Below are 22,492 nucleotides of genomic sequence, written 5' to 3'. Positions count from 1 at the left end.
ACCTTCCCTTTCCATCTACCTAGAGTAACTCCTTGCTGAAGTACTCACTTTCCTCCTAACTCTATTTTATGTTTTTTTCCCATAACACTTATCACTTGGCATGTTCTATACATGTAGCCATATATATTTACAGTTACCTATGTATGTTATCATATGTTATTTATGTAATTATATTCATGTGTATTTTTATTTGTAAATATATAAAAATATATCTTTATACATCCTTTTTGGTCTGTTTTCTCCTGCTGGGATTCATTAGAATCTAAGCTCCATTAGGACTAGCTTCTAGTGCCTAGTATAGTCCTGGGACCTTATTATTATTATTATTATTATTATTATTATCATTATTATACATTTTTTTGAGACAGAGTTTCCCTCTTATTGCCCAGGCTGGAGTGCAATGGCGTGGTATCAGCCTGCTGCAACCTCCACCTCTGGGGTTCAGGAGATTCTCCTGCCTCAGACTCCCAAGTAGCTGGGATTACAGGCATGCGCCACCATGTCCAGCTAATTTTTTTTGTATTTTTAGTAGAGACGGGGTTTCTTCATGTTGGTCAGGCTGGTCTTGAACTCCTGACCTCAGGTGATCCACCTGCCTAAGCCTCCCAAAGTACTGGGATTACAGGCGTGAGCCACCATGCCCAGCCAGTCCTGGGACTTTAATAGGCACTGAATGACTGTATATATAATGAAATTCCAGATGATATGCTTGATTTTCAGCTACTTATCCTGATTTTTTTTATTATTATTTTTTAGATGAAGTCTCCCTTTGTCACCCAGGTTGGAGTGCAGTGGCGTGATCTCAGCTCACTGCAACCTCTACCTCCCGGGTTGAAGAGATTCTTGTGCCTCAGCCTCTGGATTAGCTGGGATTACAGGCATGCACCACCATGCCTGGCTAAGCATTTTGTATTTTTAGTAGAGATGTGGTCTCACCATGTTGCCCAGGCTTGTCTTGAACTCCTGGCTTCCTGTAATCGGCCCACCTCGGCCTCTCAAAAGTGCTGGGATTTTAAGTGTGAGCCACTGTGCCTGGAGTATCCTGAGAATTTTTTTTTTTTTTTTTTGAGAGAGTCTCACTCTGTTGCCCAGGCTGCAGTGCCGTGGTGTGATCTTGGCTCACTGCAACCTCTGCCTCCTGGGTTGAAGTGATTCTCCTGCTGCAGTCTCCCAAGTAGCTGGGACTATAGGCACACGCCACCACGCCTGGCTAATTTTTTGTATTTTTAGTAGAGAGGGGGTTTTGTCATGTTGGCTAGGCTGGTCTCGACCTCCTGACCTCAAGTGATCCGCCTGCCTCGGCCTCCCAAAATGCTGGGATTACAGGTGAGAGCCACTGTGCCCGGCCAATCCTGAGAATTTAGCAACAACAAAAATGACCCAACGGTGCACCACTGCCATAGGTAGGAATTTTAGGTTAGTATCTAGATTCTACATATAAAAAGGTAAATTCACTTGCCATGAATCGGGCACCTACAGTGAAGGGGGAAAATGGTTTGTATGGTTTATACTGCAAGAACAGGCTAATAAACTAAAATGTTATTGCATAATTCACTTGGACATCTTGTGTAGTGCCTCACTATTTGATGTTTTGAGGAAGTGAAAAAAATTAATTTTTCTTCTTGCTTGTGCCATTACCAAATATCAGTTTTGGGGGTAATTGGAAGAAGTTGATGAGTCTGCAGAGTTTGAGCTGTTTCCTTATATCAAGCAACTTTTATGATTAGAAGATTCAACTTTTATAATCCCCTTATGACTCACAAATTTATTCTTTCTAATTGATGGTAATATCCTGAACTGAAACCAACAGGGGAAAATAACAATGATTTTTTTTTTTCCAGAAAGATACTCACACCCAATTATCAACATATGGTTTAAACAGATGGCAGCTGAAATAAATCTGTGTGTGCAGTAGAATCACAGATTTTAAAGAATTGTGTAGCCTTTCACCTACCACTGCTCACACTATGTTGGAGATATATAAAATTAATTGCATTTATAAAAATATACCACATTATCTCACATCTTTGTACCTTTATCCATATAGTTTCTTCTCCCTAGAATAACCTTCTTTTGATTTAGCTTTATCTTCTCCAGGACACTTCTCCTGATGTCTGGTGTCAATTTGAGCAATTCTATCTCTGTCTGAAAGGCCTGTGCATACTGCCTACTTTACATTACAAAAATTATCACATATTAATTTGCTAATCTCATTGTCCCAAAATACTTTTTTTTTTTTCCAGACAGAGTTTTGCTCTTGTTGCCCAGGTTGGAGTGCAATGGCGTGATCTCGGCTCACTGCAACCTCCACCTCCCGGGTTCAAGTGATTCTCCTGCCTCAGCCTCCCAAAGTAGCTGGGATTACAAGCACCCGCCGCCATGCCCAGCTAATTTTTTTGTATCTTAGTTGAGATGGGGTTTCACCATTTTGGCCAGGCTGGTCTTGAACTCCTGACCTCAGGTGATCCACCAGCCCCGGCCTCCCAATGTGCTGGGATCACAGGCGTGAGCCACCACACCCGGCCAATATTGTTAATTAAAACAAAAATCACTGTCTTTTATTTCTGTATCTCTATTTGCATAGTACAGTCTGCCATCAATCGGGGTTCAAAAAATATTTGCTAAATGAATCAATAAATTACAAGTTCTCTCTTCCACCAACCTAGCAGTGGGAACTAACATAATGTTAAAAGTGGGAAATTGGCTGGGCAGTGTGGCTCACTCCTGTAATCCCAACACTTTGAGAGGCCAAGGCAGGATGACTGCTTGAGGACAGGAGTTTGAGATCAGCCTGGGCAACACAGTGAGACTCCATCTACACACACATACACACACCCCACAAATTAGCTGGGGGCGTGGTTGTTGGTGCCTGTAGTCCCAGCTAGTCGAGAGGCTGAGGTGGGAGATGGTTTGAGCCCAGGCGTACTTGGGAGGCTGAGGCAGGAAAATCACTTGAACCTGGGAGGCGGAGGTCGCAGCGAGCAACCACTGCACTCTAGCCTGGGCGACAGAGCGAGACTCCATCTCAAAAAAAAAAAAAAGTGTGACATTGTTGGTCAGAAGCTCCTTAAATCAATTTTTTTTCTTACAGCTCCTGTGTTCCTTTGTCTTGATAAGTATACTCAATAGATAAGTAAATAAAATATGAAAGGCTTTTGAAGCTTTTGGATTACATGGACTAAAACACTTTCTACCTTTTATTTTGCTATTTTGAACATATTTTCATTTAAAAATCACTGTCATGTAGTTATCAGTTGAAATACTTTAACTTATTTTAAAAATTGATTCAAAACTTTTAATCTTCTTTATTAGGTATTCTGCCCTTAGATTTAACACTCATTTTTCCCGAGTACATTTTCTCTTCAATATACAAAGGAATATATTCAATATACAAAGGAATATATTTTCATAGAGTGTGTTGAATATTAGGAAAATCAAGAGTTCTGGTTCTGTCAGGTGCAGTATTTAGACTGTTATTTTGATAAAATCCAGTTGCTCTGATATGGCTTGAAAATACTTGCTCCTTTGGAGTATAATTGCAGGGGAAAAACTCTGGAATAGGTAGAAATTCACCATAATGACTTGAATTGGTTTTATACATAATCATTTGAGGTTTTGATAGTGAGGTGGCTGTCTGGAGTGTCTTTGGATCCAACATACATGAAAACACAGGATTGCCAGGGTTCACACAAGGAGGCAGTTGTTCAGATTTCATTTCTGTGTCTGAATTTGAAGGTGAAGTACTTTTCTTATCCTAAAAGATAAACACGTAAAATCATTCTCCATTATAAAGTTCTGAAAAAAATAAAATTGAATTCAGTCCCACCCACTTCCCTTTTTCAGGAATTCTGTTCTCTTGAGGGCATTGAATGTCAGGCCTCTGAGCCCAAGCTAAGCCGTCATATCCCCAGTGACCTGCACGTATACATCCAGGTGGCCTGAAGCAAGTGAAGAATCACAAAAGAAGTGAAAATGGCCGGTTTCTGCCTTAACTGATGACACTACCTTGTGAAATTCCTTCTCCTGGCTCAGAACCTCCCCCACTGAGCACCTTGTGACCCCTGCCCCTGCCCACCAGAGAATAACCCCCTTTGACTGTAATTTTCCATTACCTACCCAAATCCTATAAAACGGCCTCACCCCATCTCCCTTCGCTGACTGTCTTTTCGGACTCAGCCCGCCTGCACCCAGGTGATTAAAAAGCTTTATTGCTCACACAAAACCTGTTTGGTGGTCTCTTCTCTTGATGTTGAAGACTACCCTTAAAATCACATACACCTGTACACAGAGCAAACTTGTCAAAAATATGCATAAGTTACCTTTTTAAACATTCTGTACTAGAACTATGAGAATTTATTTAAAAATCTGTAAATCATAGGGAAAAATCTGTAAAAGTCATAGTTAGAAGAGGAAGTACAGCTTGATTTTAGAGTGAGAAAGGAACGAGATAAACATCCAGGGTTAGCCTGGGTATGTGGGCAGCCATTAAACAACTAATTACATAGCTAACTGAATAATTACAATTGTGATAACTGCTATGAAGAAAAAAAAATACAAGATATTAATGAAGACAGAATGGGGGTTCTAATCTAGTGTTGAGGGTTAGGGAAAGCCATTCCACTTAAGTACCATTCAAAGTGCTGTAATCCCAGCACTTTGGGAGGCCGACGTGGGCGGATCACGAGGTCAAGAGATTGAGACCATCCTGGACAACATGGTGAAACCCTGTCTGTACTAAAAATACAAAAATTAGCTGGTCGTGGTGGCATGCGCCTGTAGTCCCAGCTACTCGGGAGGCTGAGGCAGGAGAGGATCCCTTGAACCCAGGAGGCAGAGGTTGCAGTGAGCCAAGATCGTGCCACTGCACTCCAGCCTGGTGACAGAGCAAAAGACTCTCTCTCTCTATATATATAATAATGTTTAAAAAAACTAACAAACTGCATGAAAAACTCTAAAAAATGTCATGACTGAATCCTGAAATTCTGATTTTGAATTCTATCCTAAGAAACTTTATTGTAGAAAAATTTAATTCACAGCATTACTTACAAAATAACTGAAATGTGTACTGATTTAGATGGAAGTTAATTTTAATTATAATGCTAATGCCAAAAATACTAAGGGAGAAGACCACCCCTCATATTGTCTTATGCCCAATTTTTGCCTCCAAAGAAAGAAGAAGTAAAAACTAAAAGGCAGAAATGAAATCCATAGGCAGACAGCCCGGCAGTACACCCTGGGCCTGGTAGTTAAAGATTGACCCCTGACCTAATCGGTTATGTTATCTATAGAAGACAGACATTTTATGGAAAAGCACTGTGAAAATCCCTGTCCTGTTCTGTTCCATTCTAATTACTGGTGCATGCAGCCCCCAGTCACGTACCCGCTGCTTGCTCAATCGATCAGGACTCTCACGCGGACCCCCTTGGAGTTGTAAGCCCTTAAGAGGGACAGGAATTGCTCACTCAGGGAGCTCGGTTGTTGGAGACGTGAGTCTTGCTGAATGGCCAAATAAAGCCCTTCCTTCCCTTCCTTCTTTTTTTTTTTTTGAGACGAAGTCTCACTCTTGTCCCCCAGGCTGGAGTGCAATGGCAGGATCTCAGCTCACTGCAACCTCCGCCTTCCAGGTTCAAGCGATTGTCCTGCCTCACAGGCACCTGCCACCACGCCTGGCTAATTTTTGTATTTTTAGTAGAGACAGGGTTTCACCATGTTGGCCAGGCTGGTCTTGAACTCCTGACCTTAGATGATCCACCCGCCTCGGCCTCCCAAAGTGCTGGGATTACAGGCGTGAGCCACCACACCCGGCCAAGCCCTTCCTTCTTTTGGTGTCTGAGGGGTTTTGTCTGCGGCTTGTCCTGCTACGATACTAATAGAAGTACTTGAAAATAGCTTATTTTCTTAAATAAGTTTTTTCTGCAACCTTACATTGATGTAAGATAAACGTTCACCCAGCCCTGGTATAATTATGTCAGAATAATTACAAACTGGGTATTCTCTAAAGTGCTGTTACTATAAATAGACTTTTTGTTTAATAAATTTCACCTTGAGATGGTTCACCTATTAAAAATTAATAGGTGAACAATCAATGTTTTGTTTTTCTTTTTTTTGAGATGGAGTCTCACTCTGTTGCCCAGGCTGGAGTGCAGTGGCGCCATCTCGGCTCACTGCAACCTCCCCATCTTGGGTTCAAGCGATTCTCATGCCTCAGCCTCCCAAGCAGCTGGGATTACAGGCATGCACCACCATGCCCAGCTAATTTTTGTATTTTAGTAGAGATGGGGTTTCACCATGTTGGCCAGGCTGGCCTCGGACTTCTGACCTGAGGTGATCCACCCGCCTCATCCTCCCAAAATGCTGGGATTACAGGCGTGAGCCACTGTGCCCAGCTGGAAAATCTATTAAAAGTTAATGACTTCACTTACTAACTTTTTTGGAAGACTTGCAATGACTAATCCTTTATAAATTTAATTTCATTTGCATTTCTAGTTGGGAAAATTACAAATATAAGAACATTTCTAGGCCAAGTGCGGTGGATCACCTGAGGTCAGGAGTCTGAGACCATCCTGGCCAACATGGTAAAACCCTGCCTCTACTAAAAATACAAAAAATTAGCCAAGCGTGGTGGCACACACCTGTAATCCCAGCTACTCGGGAGGCTGAGGCAGGGGAATTGCTTGAACCCGGGAGGCCAAGGTTGCAGTGATCCGAGATTATGCCACTCACTGACTCCAGCCAGGGCAACAAGAGTGAAACTCTGTCTCAAAAAAAAACAAAAAACAAAAAACAAAAAATAACAGGCCTGGCACGGTGGCTCAAGCTTATAATCCCAGCACTTTGGGAAGCCGAGGCGGGCAGATCACAAAGTCAGGAGATCAAGACCATCCTGGCTAACACGGTGAAACCCCTTCTCTACTAAAAATACAAAGAATTAGCCGGGCGTGGTGGCGGGCGCCTGTAGTTCCAGCTACTCGGGAGGCTGAGGCAGGAGAATGGCGTGAACCTGGGAGGCGGAGCTTGCCTTGAGCCAAGATCCTGCCACTGCACTCCAGCCTGAGCGAGACTCCGTCTCAAAAAAACAAAAAAGAGAACATTTCTCTCTGTAATATCTTATATCTACTTATATTTTAAATGTACTTATAGCTGAAAAATAAAAAAAGTCCTAATGAGTTGAAATGAAGCTGATTTAAAATGCTTTCCCCATAAAAACATTCTTTTTGTTTTTTTTTTGAAAGGGAGTTTTGCTCTTGTTGCCCAGGCTGGAGTGCAATGGTGCAATTTTGGCTCACTGCAACCTCTGCCTCCCAGGTTCAAGCGATTCTCCTGCCTCAGCCTCCCAAGTAGCTGGGATTACAGGCATGTGCCACACCAGGCCCAGCTAATTTTGTATTTTTAGTAGAGACAGGGTTTCTCCATGTTGGTCAGGCTGGTCTTGAACTCCCGACCTCAGGTGATCTGCCTGCCTTGGCCTCCCAAAGTGCTGGGATTACAGGCGTGAGCCACCATGCCCGGCCCTTAAAAACATTCTTAAAGGGCAGCTTTTAATTAACTGTTTTGGTGTGGGGAAGGGAGAAAGTTTTTCTCTGTCACTCAGGCTAGAGTGCAGTAGTGATCGTAGTTCAGTGCAGCCTCAAACTCCTGGATTCCAGTGACCCTCCCAGGTAGCTAGGACTACGGGCACACCACCATACCCAGCTAATTTTTATACTTTTTTTGTAGGGATGAGGTCTTGCTATGTTGCCCAGGCTGGTCTTGAACTCCTGGTCTCAAGCAATCCTCCTGCCTTGGCTTCCCACAGCACTGGGATTACAGGCATAAGCTACCATGTCAATCCCCAGCTTTTAACTTAAAAGTACTATAAAACTACATTCAATCTACTCTTCATCAACTTTTTCTTTTTTTTGAGACAGAGATCTCACTTTGTTGCCAGGCTGGAGTGCACTGGCTGTTCACAAATGGGATAATAGTACACTGCAACCTGGAACTCCTGGGCTGAAGTGATCCTCAGGCCTTGGCTTCTCAAGGTGGGACTTCAGGCACATGCCACCAGTGTCCAGCTTTCAGTCAGTTATTAATGTTCTACCCGAATAGTGTCCCTACTAAAGTTTTTGAAAGTATTTTTCCATGAATAAGGGGACTGAAAATATGAATCAAATATAAAGCAATTTAAACTTGGACAAGTCACTTACATTCTCTGTGCCTAAAATTTGTTTGTAAAACAGTGGAGCCTGGATTATTTGACCTCTCAGATCTCTTCTACCAACTCCACAGAATTTATTAACTTTATAAACTTGAGGCAGAATCATAGTGTAGTATACTATGTTTTCATGTTTTGCTTTATTTTAATGATAATCATAAGCGAAAGAGGGCTGGACGTGATATATTGGAAGAGTAGCACAAGGCAGCAACTATGACCTACGTTCTCATACTTTATCATTTCACCTTTATTTGTATATTATCTGTAAAACTGGTAAATAAAAATCTGCCATAGTTCCTATGGTTGTGGAGATTAAGTGAAAGAAAATTTGATGTAAATGGTGAATCACTATATGAATGGGATCTTTTTTTTTTTTTTTTTTTTTTGGTGGAGACAGAGTCTCACTCTGTTGCCCAGTCTGGAGTGCAATGGCATGATCTTGGCTCACTGCAACCTCTGCCTCCTGGGTTCAAGCAATTCTCCTACCTTAGCCTCCCAAGTCGCTGGGCTTAAAGGTGTGCGCCACCACGCTGGGCTAAAATTTTTTTTTTTTATGAGAAGGAGTTTTGCTCTTGTTGCCCAGGCTGGAGTGCAATGGTGCGATCTCAGCTCACCGCAACCTCCGCCTTCTGGGTTCAACCCATTCTTCTGCCTCAGCCTCCCGAGTAGCTGGGATTACAGGCATGCACCACCATGCCTGGCTAATTTTGTATTTTTAGTAGAGATGGGGTTTCTCCATGTTAGTCAGGCTGGTCTCTAACTCCCAACCTCAGGTGATCCGCCTGCCTTGGCCTCCCAAAGTGCTGGAATTACAAGCGTGAGCCACCGTGCCCAGCCTAATTTTTGTATTTTTAGTAGAGATGGGGTTTCACCATGACGGCCAGGCTGGTCTTGGACTCCTGACCTCTGACCTCAAGTGATCCACCTGTCTCGGCTTCCCAAAGTGTTGGGATTACAGGTGTGAGCCACTGCGCCTGGCCAAATGGAATCAATTTTTATCACTATTTTATTTTATTTATTTTATTTTATTTTTTGAGATGGAGTTCTGCTGTTGCCTAAGCTGGAGTGCAGTGGTGCAGTCGCAGCTCATTGTAACCTCTGCGTCCCGGGTTCAAGTGATTCCCCTGCCTCAGCCTCCAGAGTAGCTGGGACTACAGGTGCCTGCCAACACACCTGGCTAATTTTTGTGTTTTTAGTAGAAATGGGGTTTCACCATGTTGGTCAGGCTGTTCTCGAACTCCTGACCTCAGATGATCTGCCTACCTCAGCTTTCCAAAGTGCTGGGACTACAGTCGTGAGCCACCATGCCTCCCCAAATTTTATTATTTTCCTTTTTGCAGGTTTACCTCAACGTATGATCTTCCAGAAACAGTTCTGAAACGTAAAGGTTAATGACCTTGTATTAGCATAATATGGTTTGCTAATATTCACTTAATACTCATAAGTTTGTAGTTGGCAAAGCTGGAAATAGAACTCAGGTTCACTGAGTGTCATCAATGTTATTCTCATCAGATCTTGCTGTTTATTCTTTTTGATACTGCTTATTAATTTGTTTTAAATATTAACAACACAGATAATGGATAATAGTAAATCATAAGAATTTTAAAATTTTGATGGTATCTCAACTGATCAGCTTTTCTCAAATTTTCTAGGTTTTCTCAGCACAGGGGAAAGCTTTTTAGGTGGAAGGTGGAGGCCGTGTGACTTGTGCAGAAAAGTACCACTGTAATTTATTTTATGGGCACCTAAGCAGGTTGCCCAGGGCAACTTGTAGATTTTGTTGTTGTTGTTAATACTATCTCCTTCAGTCACTAAGAACTCTTTTTTTTTTTTTTTTGAGATGGAGTTTCGCTCTTGTTGCCTAGGCTGGAGTGCAGTGGCGCGATCTTGGCTCACTGCAACCTCCGCCTCCCGGATTCAAGCGATTCTCCTGCCTCAGCCTCCCGAGTAGCTGGGATTATAGGCATGCGTCACCACGCCCAGCTAATTTTGTGTTTTTCGTAGAGACGGTGTATCTCCATGTTGGTCAGGCTGGTCTCGAACTCTTGAACTCAGGTGATTCGCCTGCCTTGGCCTCCCAAAGTACTGGGCCTTAAATACTGGGATTATAGGCGTAAGCCACCGCGCCCAGCTGAGAACTCTTCTTGTTATCAAATGACCCTCCTTACTACTGGTTCTAGAATTTCGATCAGCTTTGGCTCAAAACATAATGCAGAAAACGAAATCTAGTCAAAACAGAAGACAAATTAGCTGATAAACTTTGTTGGCATAATTAGTACCACAAAATCTGGAAAAGTTAATAAAAATTTTTTAGATTTCCAGGATAATTCATAAATGTTTATGGATTCAGAAACAAAAGGCCCATTGCTTTATACTTTACATCATAGACAACCACTGCAGTTTTCTTATATGGGTTTCACCTTCTTCAAGCCTGATATTCTTAAAATGTGGAGTTCAAACTGACTATAGTTAAGAACGAAACAGCCAATACAAAGAATAATAAAAGGATGAGTTCAAATTATCTGCCACGTCATCAACTTTTATTAAATGACAAAAAGGCTAATTAAAATTGTAAATGATTTTTCAGAAGAAATTACATCTTAAAATTGGCCTGTGAAAGTGGCTTGAAAGGTATAAAAATCTACCAGTAGCTGGTATTAGCTTTCTTAGTAATTTAATTTTCAGTTAGAGAAAGCCGGACCACTTTGACCTTTCGAAGTCCTTCGGTACAGATACATATACACTTAAAAAGATAAATGAAAACAAGCCATTGATTAATAATGCCCATCGCAGAAGCTGTAATTATAAAATTAAGATTTTTTGATGTCACTGTTGATGTTGAATATAGTTAATAGAAAAGCAAAAATAAAAAATAAAAAAGGTCTAATTTTGAGGCACTCTTTTGTCTCTGCTCAGGCCCACCGTCTTCCTTGCTAATGTTTACGTTTATTATTAATTTTTTTCATTTATTTATTTACTTTTACCACAATTAGGGGACAGAGAATGAAACCTAAACTTTTTATTGCTTCTGTAAAGAGTGAATATAAATGTAAGATTTTTTTTTTTTTTTGAGACGGAGTTTTGCTCTTGTTGCCCAGGCTGCAGTTCAGTGGCGCAATCTCGGCTCACTGCAACCTCTGCCTCCCAGATTCAAGCAATTCTCCTGCCTCAGCCTCTCAAGTAGCTGGGATTACAGGTGCGCGCCACCTCTCCCGGCTAATTTTTTGTATTTAGTAGAGACCGAGTTTCACCATTTAGGTGAGGCTGGTCTGGAACTCCTGACCTCAGGTGATCCACCCGCCTCGGCCTCCCAAATTGCTGGGATTACAGGCGTGGGCGCCGGGGATTACAGGCGTGAGTCCCGGCGCCCGGCCACCAAATCCTTTTTCAAAACAACTCCCTTCTTTGACAAAGTACAATTTAAATAAGTGTACAATTAACAAAGTACGTTTTTCTTATTCAAAACCATCACTGAACAGTTTGCAACAGTAGGGTATGAATGCATACAATCCCGATGGTCTTTACACCTTCAGAGGCTATTCGGACTTAAAGAAACGTGCATTTACAAGTGTAAATGTAAAAGCTCAGTAGTTGCCTTGTAAAGTGCTTTTCGGGGTTGTGGGGTTGGGGGTGGTAGGAGTAGGTGGTGCCTCAAATTATACCAGCGGGAATATCAACATTCCCAAACATCTAGCCCTCTGCCTAAACTCACCTGGTCGCGGTCTGTCATTTTCGCTATCTTCTTTGTTAATTTTTTCGGCAAAGTCAGTTTTCCTGCAGCAGATGGCAAGAAAGCCGGTGAACGCCTAGGGACGTGGCCTTTTAACCGCACCCAATTAAAGCAGCAAACAGAAGATGAATAGCTGGGTGGATCAGTATGTGTAAACCTATCCGTTTAATCCGGGGAGCTGTTTTCCCGGGTGAAACCACGAATTCTTTCTGGAGGTTGCAACTCGTATCCATAGCAACTGGAAGTGGTCGCCGGCTCCCGGATGTTGTGGGGATCTGCGGCCGCCTGGCCCAGCTTCCCGCAGGCGCCCGGAGGCGGCCTGCGCTCCTCTTCGGGAGTGGTAGTTCTTCTCTTCACCGCTGCCGGGCAGGAGGCGCAAGCGGGACTACGCGTCACGGCATGCACTGCGGCACCCAGCCGGTCACCGCCTGCCGGCTGCAGACGCCTGCGAGCAGGTTGTTGTTTTTATAAGAGGCGTCATTGGCTCCCGAGCTGCGACCGCCGCCACTGGGGCAGCCAGCACAATCGGGCGGAGGTGGCGCTGCCCCTTCAGGTACTGTACTAGGCGGGCTTAGACCCCGGGAGGGGGTTTGTGCCGACTGTCTGAGTCCCTGGCCGACACGCTCGGCTCAGTAGAGGAGCAGTGGCGGGATCCGCCTCCTAGGCTGGGGCTGCTCGGGCGGGGACTTGACGCCTGGTGTCAGCGGCCGCACGGGCGACCTCCTCGGGCCGTGCGCGAGTCCACAGCCCCGGAGGCCCGAGCCGGCCCTGGGGCGTCCGGTCTGGTGGTCTTGCAGCCTCCAAACCCCGAGTGCTATACCGAACTGCGCGCCAAGGGTGGGAGAGCTGACGGCCTGGGGCACCCTTCTTCCTTCACTGGGCAGGCTTTGAGGTGCTTGTGGGTCTGGACTGATGAAAATCCATATGGTAAGATGTTATGTGCGTCACCCTGGCGCGTTTTATGCCAGCCTGTCTTTTGATGACGTTTGAGCCCCCGTGATACCAGTAATAGATTAAATATTAAATAATGCCCGGAGACTTCCGCTCGCACGCCAGCCTGATGATGATTAAATACCTCTCCATATCCTTCTCCAGTTCCACTGGCCTCCTTTAGCTTTGGTCTCCCTAATCGATTTGTCCTCATTAGCAGCTGTCCCATGCAGTGCCTTGTACGCATTGTTTATGTTTAGCACTATTGGGAGCGCCAAGTAAGGCGTTTTGTTGAGTGGTGAAATTTGCACTGTTCTGCTCTACTTTTATTGAAAAACACAGTGGGGCATTCTTGTAGCTAGAATAGCTAACTATAGTACTATGAATTTTAGATTTGTCTTCTCCAATCTACAGGATAGTGCTTGAAATATCGCTACTAACGCATTGTATCTTTTAAGATTAGAATCGTATTGGGTCCCACACGTCTCGGGATATTTATCACACACATCCAGTGTGAATGGTTTACTATTCTTTTCTGAGTTCAGGTCATATAGCAGAAGATGGAGATGGTGAGGGTATTATTTTAATTCATAATTTTTTTTTTTTTTTTTTTTGAGACGGGGTCTCGCTCTTGTTGCCCAGGCTGGAGTGCAGTGGCGCGATCTCGGCTCACTGCAACCTCTGCCTTCCGGTTTCAAGCGATTCTCCTGCCTCAGCCTCCCGAGTATCTGGGATTACAGGCGCCCGCCACCACGCCCAGCTAAATTTTGTATTTTTAGTGGAGACGGGAGTCTCACCATGTCGGCCAGGCTGATCTCGAACTCCTGACCTCGTGATCCGCCCACTTCGGCCTCCCAGAGTTCTGGGATTACAGGCGTAACCCACCGCGCCGGGCTTTAATTCATAATTTTTAACCTTTTACGCTAAGGACGGAATTTCAATCAAAAAAGCTATTAAAAATCAGCCCAAATACAATTTAAAGGTGTGGGAAATACTCCTTCTTAGATGAAAACAGTTTAGAAAATAGTGTAATTGCAATTTTGTAAACCATGGAACAAAAAATGAACATATTTCTTTTAGAAATGACTTAAAGGGCCCAGAGCGGTGGCTCACACCTGTAATCCCAGCACTTTGGGAGGCTCATGCAGGTGGATCACCTGTGGTCAGGAGTTTGAGACCAGCCTGGCCAATATGGTGAAACCCCGTCTCTACTAAAAATACAAAAATTAGCCGGGCGTGGTGGCATGGGCCTGTAATCCCAGCTACTTGGGAGGTTGAGGCAGGAGAATTACTTGAACCCGGGAGGCGGAGGTTGCAGTGAGCCAAGATCTGGCCACTGCACTCCAACCTGGGTGACAGAGTGAGACTATCTCAAAAAAAAAAAAAAAAAAGAAAAGAAATAAAGGATATTCACAGTTATAAAAGTGTAGATAGTGAAACTAGAAATGATTTTTCTTGTACTTTCCTGTATTTTTCAAGTTTTCTGTAGAAAAAACTTTTAAAAAAGGATGCAAGTGTTAACAGTACTTTGAGAGTTTGTATATCATTTTTTTCACTTTCTAGTGGAAAGCCCCACTCTTATGCAAAAAAAAAAAAAAAAAGGCAGCAATTCCAGTTATGGACTCTATGAACATTACTTTAAAAAGAAAATAAGGGCCTAGTGCGGTGGCTCATGACTGTAATCCCAGGACTTTGGGAAGCCAAGGCAGGCGGATCACTTGAGGTCAGGACTTCAAGACCAGCTTAGCCAACATGGCAAAACCCCGTCTCTACTAAAAATACAAAAATTAGCTGGGCATGGTGGTGGATGCCTGTAATCTCAGCTATTCAGGAGGCTGAGGCGGAGAATCGCTTGAACCCGGGAGGCGGAAGTTGCAGTGAGCCGAGATCATGCCACTGCACTCTAGCCTGGGTGACGGAGTGAGACTGTCTCAAAAACACCAAATAAGCAACAACAGTAAAAAAACACAGGCAAAGTCCCTGTTGCTGCATCTGTAGACTATATGAGTTTAAGTGTAAATTATTTGGAGAGTAGGGACAATAAATGAATTAGTTGGACTCGAAGAAAATAACAGATGTGACAATTCGTAGCATTTGTAGATCTCATTTTATTTTTTTGAGATGATGTCTTGCTCTGTCACCTAGTCTGGAGTGCAGTGGCTTGGACACGACTTACTACAGCCTCCTGGGCTCAAGTGATCCCAACCCAGCCTCCCACACAGCTAGGGCCACAGGCACATGTCACCAGGCCTAGGCCTGGCTAATATTTTTTTTGAGACAGAGTCTCGCTCTATTGTATGGTAGCTCAGTCTTGGCTCACTGCAACCTCTGCTTCCTAGTAGCTGGGATTACAGTGTGATTCAAGCTGAGTTCAAGTGTGATTCTCGCGCCTCAGCCGCCCGGTAGCTGTCACGTGTCACAGACATGTGACACCATGCCCCACTAAATTTTTTTTTGAGACAGAGTTTCGCTCTTGTTGCCTAGGCTGGAGTGCTATGGCAGGATCTCAGCTCACCGCAACCTCCGCCTCCTGGGTTCAAGCGATTCTCCCGCCTCAGCCTCCCGAGTAGCTGGGATTACAGACATGCGCCACCAGGCCGGCTAATTTTGTATTTTTTTTAGTAGAGACAGAGTTTTTTCCATGTTGGTCAGGCTGGTCTCAAACTGCCGACCTCAGGTGGTCTGCCTGCCTTGGCCTCCTAAAGTGCTGGGATTATAGGCGTGACCCACTGCCCCGACCTAATTTTTGTATTTTTAGTAGAGACTGGGTTTTGCCATGTTGGCCGGGCTGGTCGTGAACTCCTGGCCTCAAGTGATCTGTCCGCCTTGGCCTCCCAAAGTGCTGGGATTACAGGCGAGTAGCTGGGATTACAGGCACACACCACCATGCCCGGCTAATTTTTGTATTTTTAGTAGAGATGGGGTTTCACCATAATGGCCAGGATGGTCTCGATCTCCTGAACTCGTTATCTGCTTGCCTGGGTCTCCCAAAGTGCTGGCATTACAGGCGTGAGCCACTGCGCCTGGCCCTAATTTTAAAATTTTATGTAGAGGCAGGGTCTCGCCTGGCCCTAATTTTAAAATTTTATGTAGAGGCAGGGTCTCGCTATGTTGCCCAGGCTGGTCTCTTTGAACTCCTGGGTTCAAGCGATTTTCCTGCCTTAGCCTCCCAGGGTGCTGGATACAGGCATGAGAGCTCCATGTTTGGCCTGTACATCCCATCTTTTGATCTGATTTCTTTTCACCTTGTACAGTTAAATCAGAGGTGAAAGTGATTAGCTTTTCTTCAGTTAAGCCTGGAAAATCTTAAACTTGTTAACATTGAATCATGTTGAGTACCATGTTTCATATGTCTGATATTTTGGCTTATGTCTATTTTTGGTTTTATTTTTTGTTACGGTTATGTTGGATATGGACTGGTAAGTAGTGTAATCAGTCATTAGCCCACATTTTGCTTTCTGTTGTAAAGGGCTACATTATTCTTCCATAGTAATATACAGTACATTTTCTTTTTTTTTGCTACTATCAGCCCTTAAAAATTAAGGGAGTTTACCTTAACACCAAGTGTCCATTAACACTTGATAAAATATCTATTCTAAAGTGTTTTACAAAAAACACTTGTAACACGTTGTTTTTCAGGTTATGGTGTTCATATTTTATTTTCTTAGGTTGCCTTCTTTGGAGCTTGCCTACTCCAAATGTCAATTTCTTTTCAATATTTTTTACCTTATAATTTTGTATATTCTGTGTACTGAGTTGGCTCAATATGTTATTAGGCTTTGGGTCCATTCACAGGGCATAAGAAATTCATAATTGATTAACATGTCTGATTTACTAACTCATTCCACAGTATTGTTATATGGGTTGTATAATTATATTCTTATTCAAGTTAAAGAAAGACTTTTAAAAATTAGGTGCATATGAACTGCTAAAATCATGGAAGTTGTAGTTTTTGAACATGTTAAGAACATGAACACAGCAGCAAGGCCTGTTAAGTCCAAGGTACTTTAAACAAAAAATGCAGACTCATCTAACAGTGCAGAACTGCTGGAGGCTGAATTATGTTTGTGTTTCTTTGTGGTGAAGATGAGGAAGTTGCAGTATTGTAAGTGATAAAGGATTACATTTTCACAAATTTCCTTCCTGACAGTTCCGTAATTTTAACTAGACTAAAACACTTGGTTTCAAAGGTCATTTGCAATGTATTCCACCGGATAAACTTGGCCATATTTTCTCTCAATTTGAGTTCTAAGATGAAATTCAGCCCTATAATATGGGAAGGATTGTAATTAAGTGATAAATAAAGGGATTTTTTTCCCCCAAAGGGTATTTAATGTGTGGAAAGCGCTTTAGGGCTTATAGAATTACCTGAGGAAGTATTAGAAAATAAGAAGTGTGAGTTAAGTATTTTTTTCTGTCATCACAGGAAGCCTGAAATCTTTTTTTTTTTTTAAGTACTTATCCAAATCACTATTTGGATAAAATCTTACAAAATCTACTTCTGGTTCATATTGCCAGCATGTTGAAATGTAAAAAGAGCATTAGGTTGGAAATCAGAGGATTTTTAATGATGTTGAGGAAGTAATTATTTATAATTTTCTGTTCATTTTCATTTGGAATTTGTAAATAATAGCAAGCTGCCTTTATGGGGGTATTTGTGAAGATTAAATCAGATATGAAAATGAAATTGCTTTGTAAGTGGTGGAGTTATCTACTCATATGAAGTATTATTGTACTAAGTGCATTTACATAAAGCACTTATATATTTGAAGTGTGATGCCTTGATGTGATAAATACTTTTTGATAGGAAGTTTGATAAAGAAAAAAAGTCAAATGGGGTATTCATTTGATTTCTTGGTAGAGACTGGTGGCTTTTTCCAGACTGAAGGAAACCTGGCTCCTCTCCTGACTGTGACTTTGCACTCTGTTGCATTAAATGTCCTGAAACTGCAGTGTACTTCTGTGGTTGAGCTTTTAATTTTGGTTTTGATTTGTTTGAATCTCACTTCTATAAGTGTAAGAATGGTCATCAGTCTAGTTTGACAACAGGAAGTGGCTATTGTTTTTAATATTCTCAAATGGATCTTTAAGTTGATTTCATGAACAATGAGACTACATTGAATGTGAAATCTCAGGTCCTCTGAGAAATACATTTCATGTTTAAAGCATTGTCTTTGAGCCAAAGAAATAATGGAGTTTAGATTTTTCCTTCTGGGGAAGTTATCTCTGGCTATGAGAGGATCTGACCCTTGAGATTAACTTCAAGTTAGGTTGATATATAGAATACTTATGATAAAGAAAAAGTATTTTAGAAACAAGTACATATTGGCTGGGTGTGGTGGCTCACACCTGTAATCCCAGCACTTTGGAAGGTCGAGGCGAGTCGATCACCTGAGGTCAGGAGTTTGAGACCAGTCTGGCCCAACATGGTGAAACCCCGTCTCTATTAAAAATACAAAAATTAGCCTGACTTGGTGGTGTGTACCTGTAGTCCCAATTACTCAGGAGGCTGAGGTGGGAGGATCGCTTGAGCCAAGGAGTTTGAGGTTACAGTGAGCTGTGATGGCGCCACTGTACTCCCGCCTGGGTGAGTGACAGAGCGAGATCCTGTCTCTAAAAATAAAGCTATAATAAAGACATTAACAAATAAAATTGGAGCTATTTATTTTTTTTAAGCTTTGAACTTAATACTAATTAATAAAGTAGATCAAGGAAAAAAGTAAGTAGTGTAAGCTACCATTAGACAAATTATGCTGAGAAGTATAGTAAATGCTATAGATTCAGGGGAAAATGAAATCAGTGTATGTCAGAAACAGTGATCTAGGAAAATTTCATGGGAGAAGACAGCTTTAAATACAGAAATCAGAATGAAGGAAGAAAAGCATTTCAGAAGTGAAGACATGGAGTTAGGGTTGTCCATTTTGTGTTCAGAAGACAGCAATTAAATTACTTCGGCAAGATGAGGAGGAAAGCTAATCAGATTAGTTGCAAGTTAGGTTAGAACCAGATAGTGGGAGCTTTTCAGTGTCACACTAAGGAGTGTGTCTTTATTGTACAGAATACTTACTCTTAAAGTCGGGCAGACTCTTTGAGTGGGAAGAAAAACATTTTAGCACTGGGTATAAGTGTATGTAACCTATAGTCTCTTTCATCTTTGCCTCTATGTTTATAGGGTAGTGGTTTTTTTTTTTGAGACGGAGTTTCATTCTTACTGCCCAGGCTGGAGTGCAATGGCGTGGTCTCGGCTCACTGCAACCTCCACCTCCCGGTTCAAGCGATTCTTCTGCCTCAGCCTCCCGAATAGCTGGGATTACAGGCATGGGCCACCATGCCCGGCTAATTTTTGTATTTTTAGTAGAGACGGGATTTTGCCGTATTGGCCAGGCTAGTCTTGAACTCCTAACCTCAGGTGATTCACCCGCCTCGGCCTCTCAAAATGCTGAGATTATAGGCATGAGCCACTGCGCCCAGCAGTAGTGTGTTTTTAGGGAGGGACAGGGAAGGTTGAAAAATGGCACTATAGAAAGCCGTCAGTACCATAGCAATTAAACCAGCGTTGTAGTGGTTCAGGAATAGAAAATAGATCAGTAGAACAGAATAGAGAACACAGAAATGGATTAGTAAATGTGTGGGACTTTATATGATAAAAGGTGGCATTTCAAATTATAGAAAAAGTATGGAATATTCAATATTTGGTTTAATTTCCACTTCACACCAAAAGAAAAAAATCCAAATGCATGAATTAAACAGCTAAATGTAAAAGCCAAAAACTCTGGAAGTATTAGTAGAAAATACAGGAGAATAATTTTATAATCTTGGGAGCAGGAAAAGCTTTCTAAAACAAGATACAAAATCTAGATACTATAAAGGACACCCTGTTTTCCAGCCTCTACATTGACTTTAAAATTTGAAACATAATAAAGATACTTTAAAAATGTTTGAGGCATGCTAGAACATTAATTCATGACCCAACTTATAAGGAACTACAAATCAGTAATGGCAATCCAATAGGAAAGTGAACATATGAATATAGATGCTTCACAGAAAAGGAGATGAGGATAGCCAGTAAACACAAGATGCACAGCCCCACTGAAGTCTTCCGGGAAGTGCAGATTAAGGAATTTATTATTTTGCTCATGAGATGAGCGGAAATTAAAGATGGTTGTTACTCTGTTGGTGGGATTGTGGAGAAATAGGTACTTTCATATGTTGTTGTTGGCAGCAACTTTGTACTACCTTTGGGAGAGCAGTTTAGCAATATCTATAATTTTGTTTGTTTGTTTTGTTTTTTGTGGTTTTTTTTTTTGAGATGGAGTTTCACTGGAGTGTGCCTGGCCTTTTTAATTTATTTTTGAGATGGAGTCTGGCTCTGTAACCCAGGCCTTAGTGCAGTGGTGTGATCTCGGCCCACTGCAACCCCCACCTCCTGGACTCAAGCGATTCTCCTGCCTCAGCCTCCCAAGTAGCTGGGATTACAGGCACGCACCACCACGCCTGGCTAATTTTTGTATTTTAGTACAGATGGGGTTGCACCATGTTGGCCAGGCTGGTCTCGAACTCCTGACCTCGTGATCCACCCACTTCGGCCTCCCAAAGTGCTGGGATTACAGGTGTGACTCACCACCCCTGGCCTTTTTTTTTTTTTTTTTTTGAGGTAGAGTATCTTGTCCAGGCTGCAGTGCAGTGGTATTATCTCGGCTCACTGCAACCTCCACTTCTGGGTTCAAGCAATTCTCGTGCCTCAGCCTCCCGAATAGCTGGGATTACAGGCTCCTGCCACCATGTGGGCCTAGCTAATTTTTTTGTATTTTTAGTAGAGATGGGGTTTCGCCATGGGCCAGGCTGGTCTCAAGTGATCCTCCCAAAGTGCTGGGATTACAGGTGTGAGCCACCACACCCGGCTAATTTGTTGTATTTTTAGTAGAGATGAGGCTTCATCATGTTGCCCAGGCTGGTCTCAAACTCGTGAGTTCAAGCGATTTGCCTGCCTTGGCCTCCCAAAGTATTGGAATTACAGACGTGAGCCAATGGGCCCGGCCTGTGGCTTTTCGTGGAGTTCTTAGAACGTAAGTTTTCTGTGCTGTTGTGCTTTCTACTTTCTGTACCTTTTGGAATGTCTTCACTTTCCAGTCCCTTTTACCTAGATAATTTGAATTACTCTCTGAAGGCTCAACCTGCTTCTCATAAGTTACAGACTTTGCTTCTTAAGGATCTTTTTTATCAGTTTCATTTTGATATTTTAGATATGAATTCAATTTGGTTGACGGAGTCTTGCTCTGTCACCCAGGCTGGAGTGCAGTGGCAGAATCTTGGCTCACTGTAATCTCTGCCTCCCGGATTCAAGTCATTCTTCCGCCTCAGCCTCCCAAGTAGCTGGGACTAAAGGTGCCCACCACCATGCCCGGCTAGTTTTTTTTGTTGTTTGTTTGTTTGTATTTTTAGTAGAGATGGGGTTTTCACCATGTTGGCCAGGCTAATCTCGAACTGTACCCGGCCTCACAGTTGGTCTTTTTAATATTTAGCTTATCTCTAGGTGTTTCATCCATAGAACTAAATCTCAGTTGTGTTCAGGCACAAAAAAGATGGAAAACTACTCATTCATTCTTCACAACGGTTTTCAGGACTTCAAGGAGGCCTTCCCTAACCACCGTATTTAACATTCCAGTTCTTGCACCATCCCCACCCCTACTCTGCCCTCACTTTTTTCTCCGTGGCACTGGGCGCCAGCTGGATAACTGTGTCTTCAAAAAGTACTTTTCTTTGGGGGAGTTTTTTCTTAGAAGAGTTCATGGCACACAGTAGGTACTCAATAAGCATATGTTGAATGAATGAATGCAATTTCATGTTCCGGATGAGGATAGGCTCATTTAAAATATTTCCATACGTTTATTAGACAAAAAGTAGACTTCAAAAAAGTTTTCATGCTGGGCACAGTGGCTCACACCTGTAATCCCAGCACTTTGGGAGGCCAAGGCAGGCGGATCACAAGGTCAAGAGATCGAGACCATCCTGACCAACATGGTGAAACCCCGTCTCTACTAAAAATACAAAAATTAGCTCGGCATGGTGGTGTGCACCTGTAATCCCAGCTGCTTGGGAGGCTGAGGCAGGAGAATCTCTTGAACCCGGGAAGCAGAGGTTGCAGTGAGCCGAGATTGTGCCACTGCACTCCAGCCTGGAGACAGAGTGAGACTCTGTCTCAAAAAAAAAAAAAAAAAAAAAGTTTTCATTAGTTGGGATCTTGTATCCTCTTCCCTTTCTCAAGTGATGTGTTTTAAAGCAGACATTTTCATATCGTTTGGCGGAGGTGAAAGACCCAGTCCTTTTGAAAAGTATTTTAGAAATACGTTCTTGAAAGCACTCCAGACTGACTCGCTTATCTTTGGTCACATGACAGTACAGCTGTACTTTGAGGCCTTTGCCTATAGCCTATTGGTTGCCTTACTTCGGAATTGTAGACGTGTGGGAGAATAATGCTCCCATTCTTCTCCATCTTTTCTAGTTCTAGAAGATATAATGGTAATGGAAACCTCACCTTTTTCATAGTAAAATGTAGCTACCCACGAATGATGAGGGGCACCATCATATCAGGTAATGTTCATTCCAGTTATATTTTATGAGGTGAAATTGACATTGTT

General features: G+C 42.6%; 3 protein-coding genes across 9 annotated transcripts in view; 2 read left to right on the top strand and 1 right to left on the bottom strand.

The window, feature by feature from the left end:
- The window catches only part of DNAAF4 (dynein axonemal assembly factor 4), an 84,069-nt gene extending 79,847 nt beyond the window's left edge, over positions 1-4,222 (top strand). For all 3 annotated transcript variants that reach the window (XM_054451964.2, XM_054451965.2, XM_063652641.1), the window contains one exon: positions 3,844-4,222. In XM_054451964.2, the coding sequence (XP_054307939.1) occupies positions 3,844-3,895 (52 nt within the window). In that variant the 3' untranslated portion in view covers positions 3,896-4,222. The remainder of the gene's footprint in view (positions 1-3,843) is intronic.
- PIERCE2 (piercer of microtubule wall 2) lies at positions 3,163-12,277 on the bottom strand. The gene is made up of 2 exons (XM_054451966.2): positions 11,907-12,277; positions 3,163-3,754 (listed from the first exon to the last, which is right to left on the bottom strand). Exons 1-2 carry the CDS (start codon positions 11,922-11,924, stop codon positions 3,407-3,409), a joined length of 366 nt encoding a protein of 121 aa, XP_054307941.1. The 5' UTR covers positions 11,925-12,277; the 3' UTR covers positions 3,163-3,406.
- A 71-nt stretch (positions 12,278-12,348) lies between these two features.
- CCPG1 (cell cycle progression 1) overlaps positions 12,349-22,492 on the top strand; it is a 55,731-nt gene continuing 45,587 nt past the window's right edge. For 3 of the 5 annotated variants that reach the window (XM_063652640.1, XM_063652639.1, XM_054451955.2), the window contains exon 1: positions 12,396-12,477. The gene's annotated coding sequence lies outside the window, so the exon portion shown is untranslated. Of the gene's footprint in view, positions 12,478-12,730; positions 12,852-22,356; positions 22,446-22,492 lie in introns of those variants that run through there. The other 2 variants (XM_063652638.1, XM_054451956.2) reach the window with 2 other exon arrangements.

The sequence above is a fragment of the Pongo pygmaeus genome, chromosome 16 (genome assembly GCF_028885625.2).
Source record: "Pongo pygmaeus isolate AG05252 chromosome 16, NHGRI_mPonPyg2-v2.0_pri, whole genome shotgun sequence".
NCBI lineage: Eukaryota > Metazoa > Chordata > Mammalia > Primates > Hominidae > Pongo > Pongo pygmaeus.
This window is presented reverse-complemented; position numbering and strand designations above follow the sequence as displayed.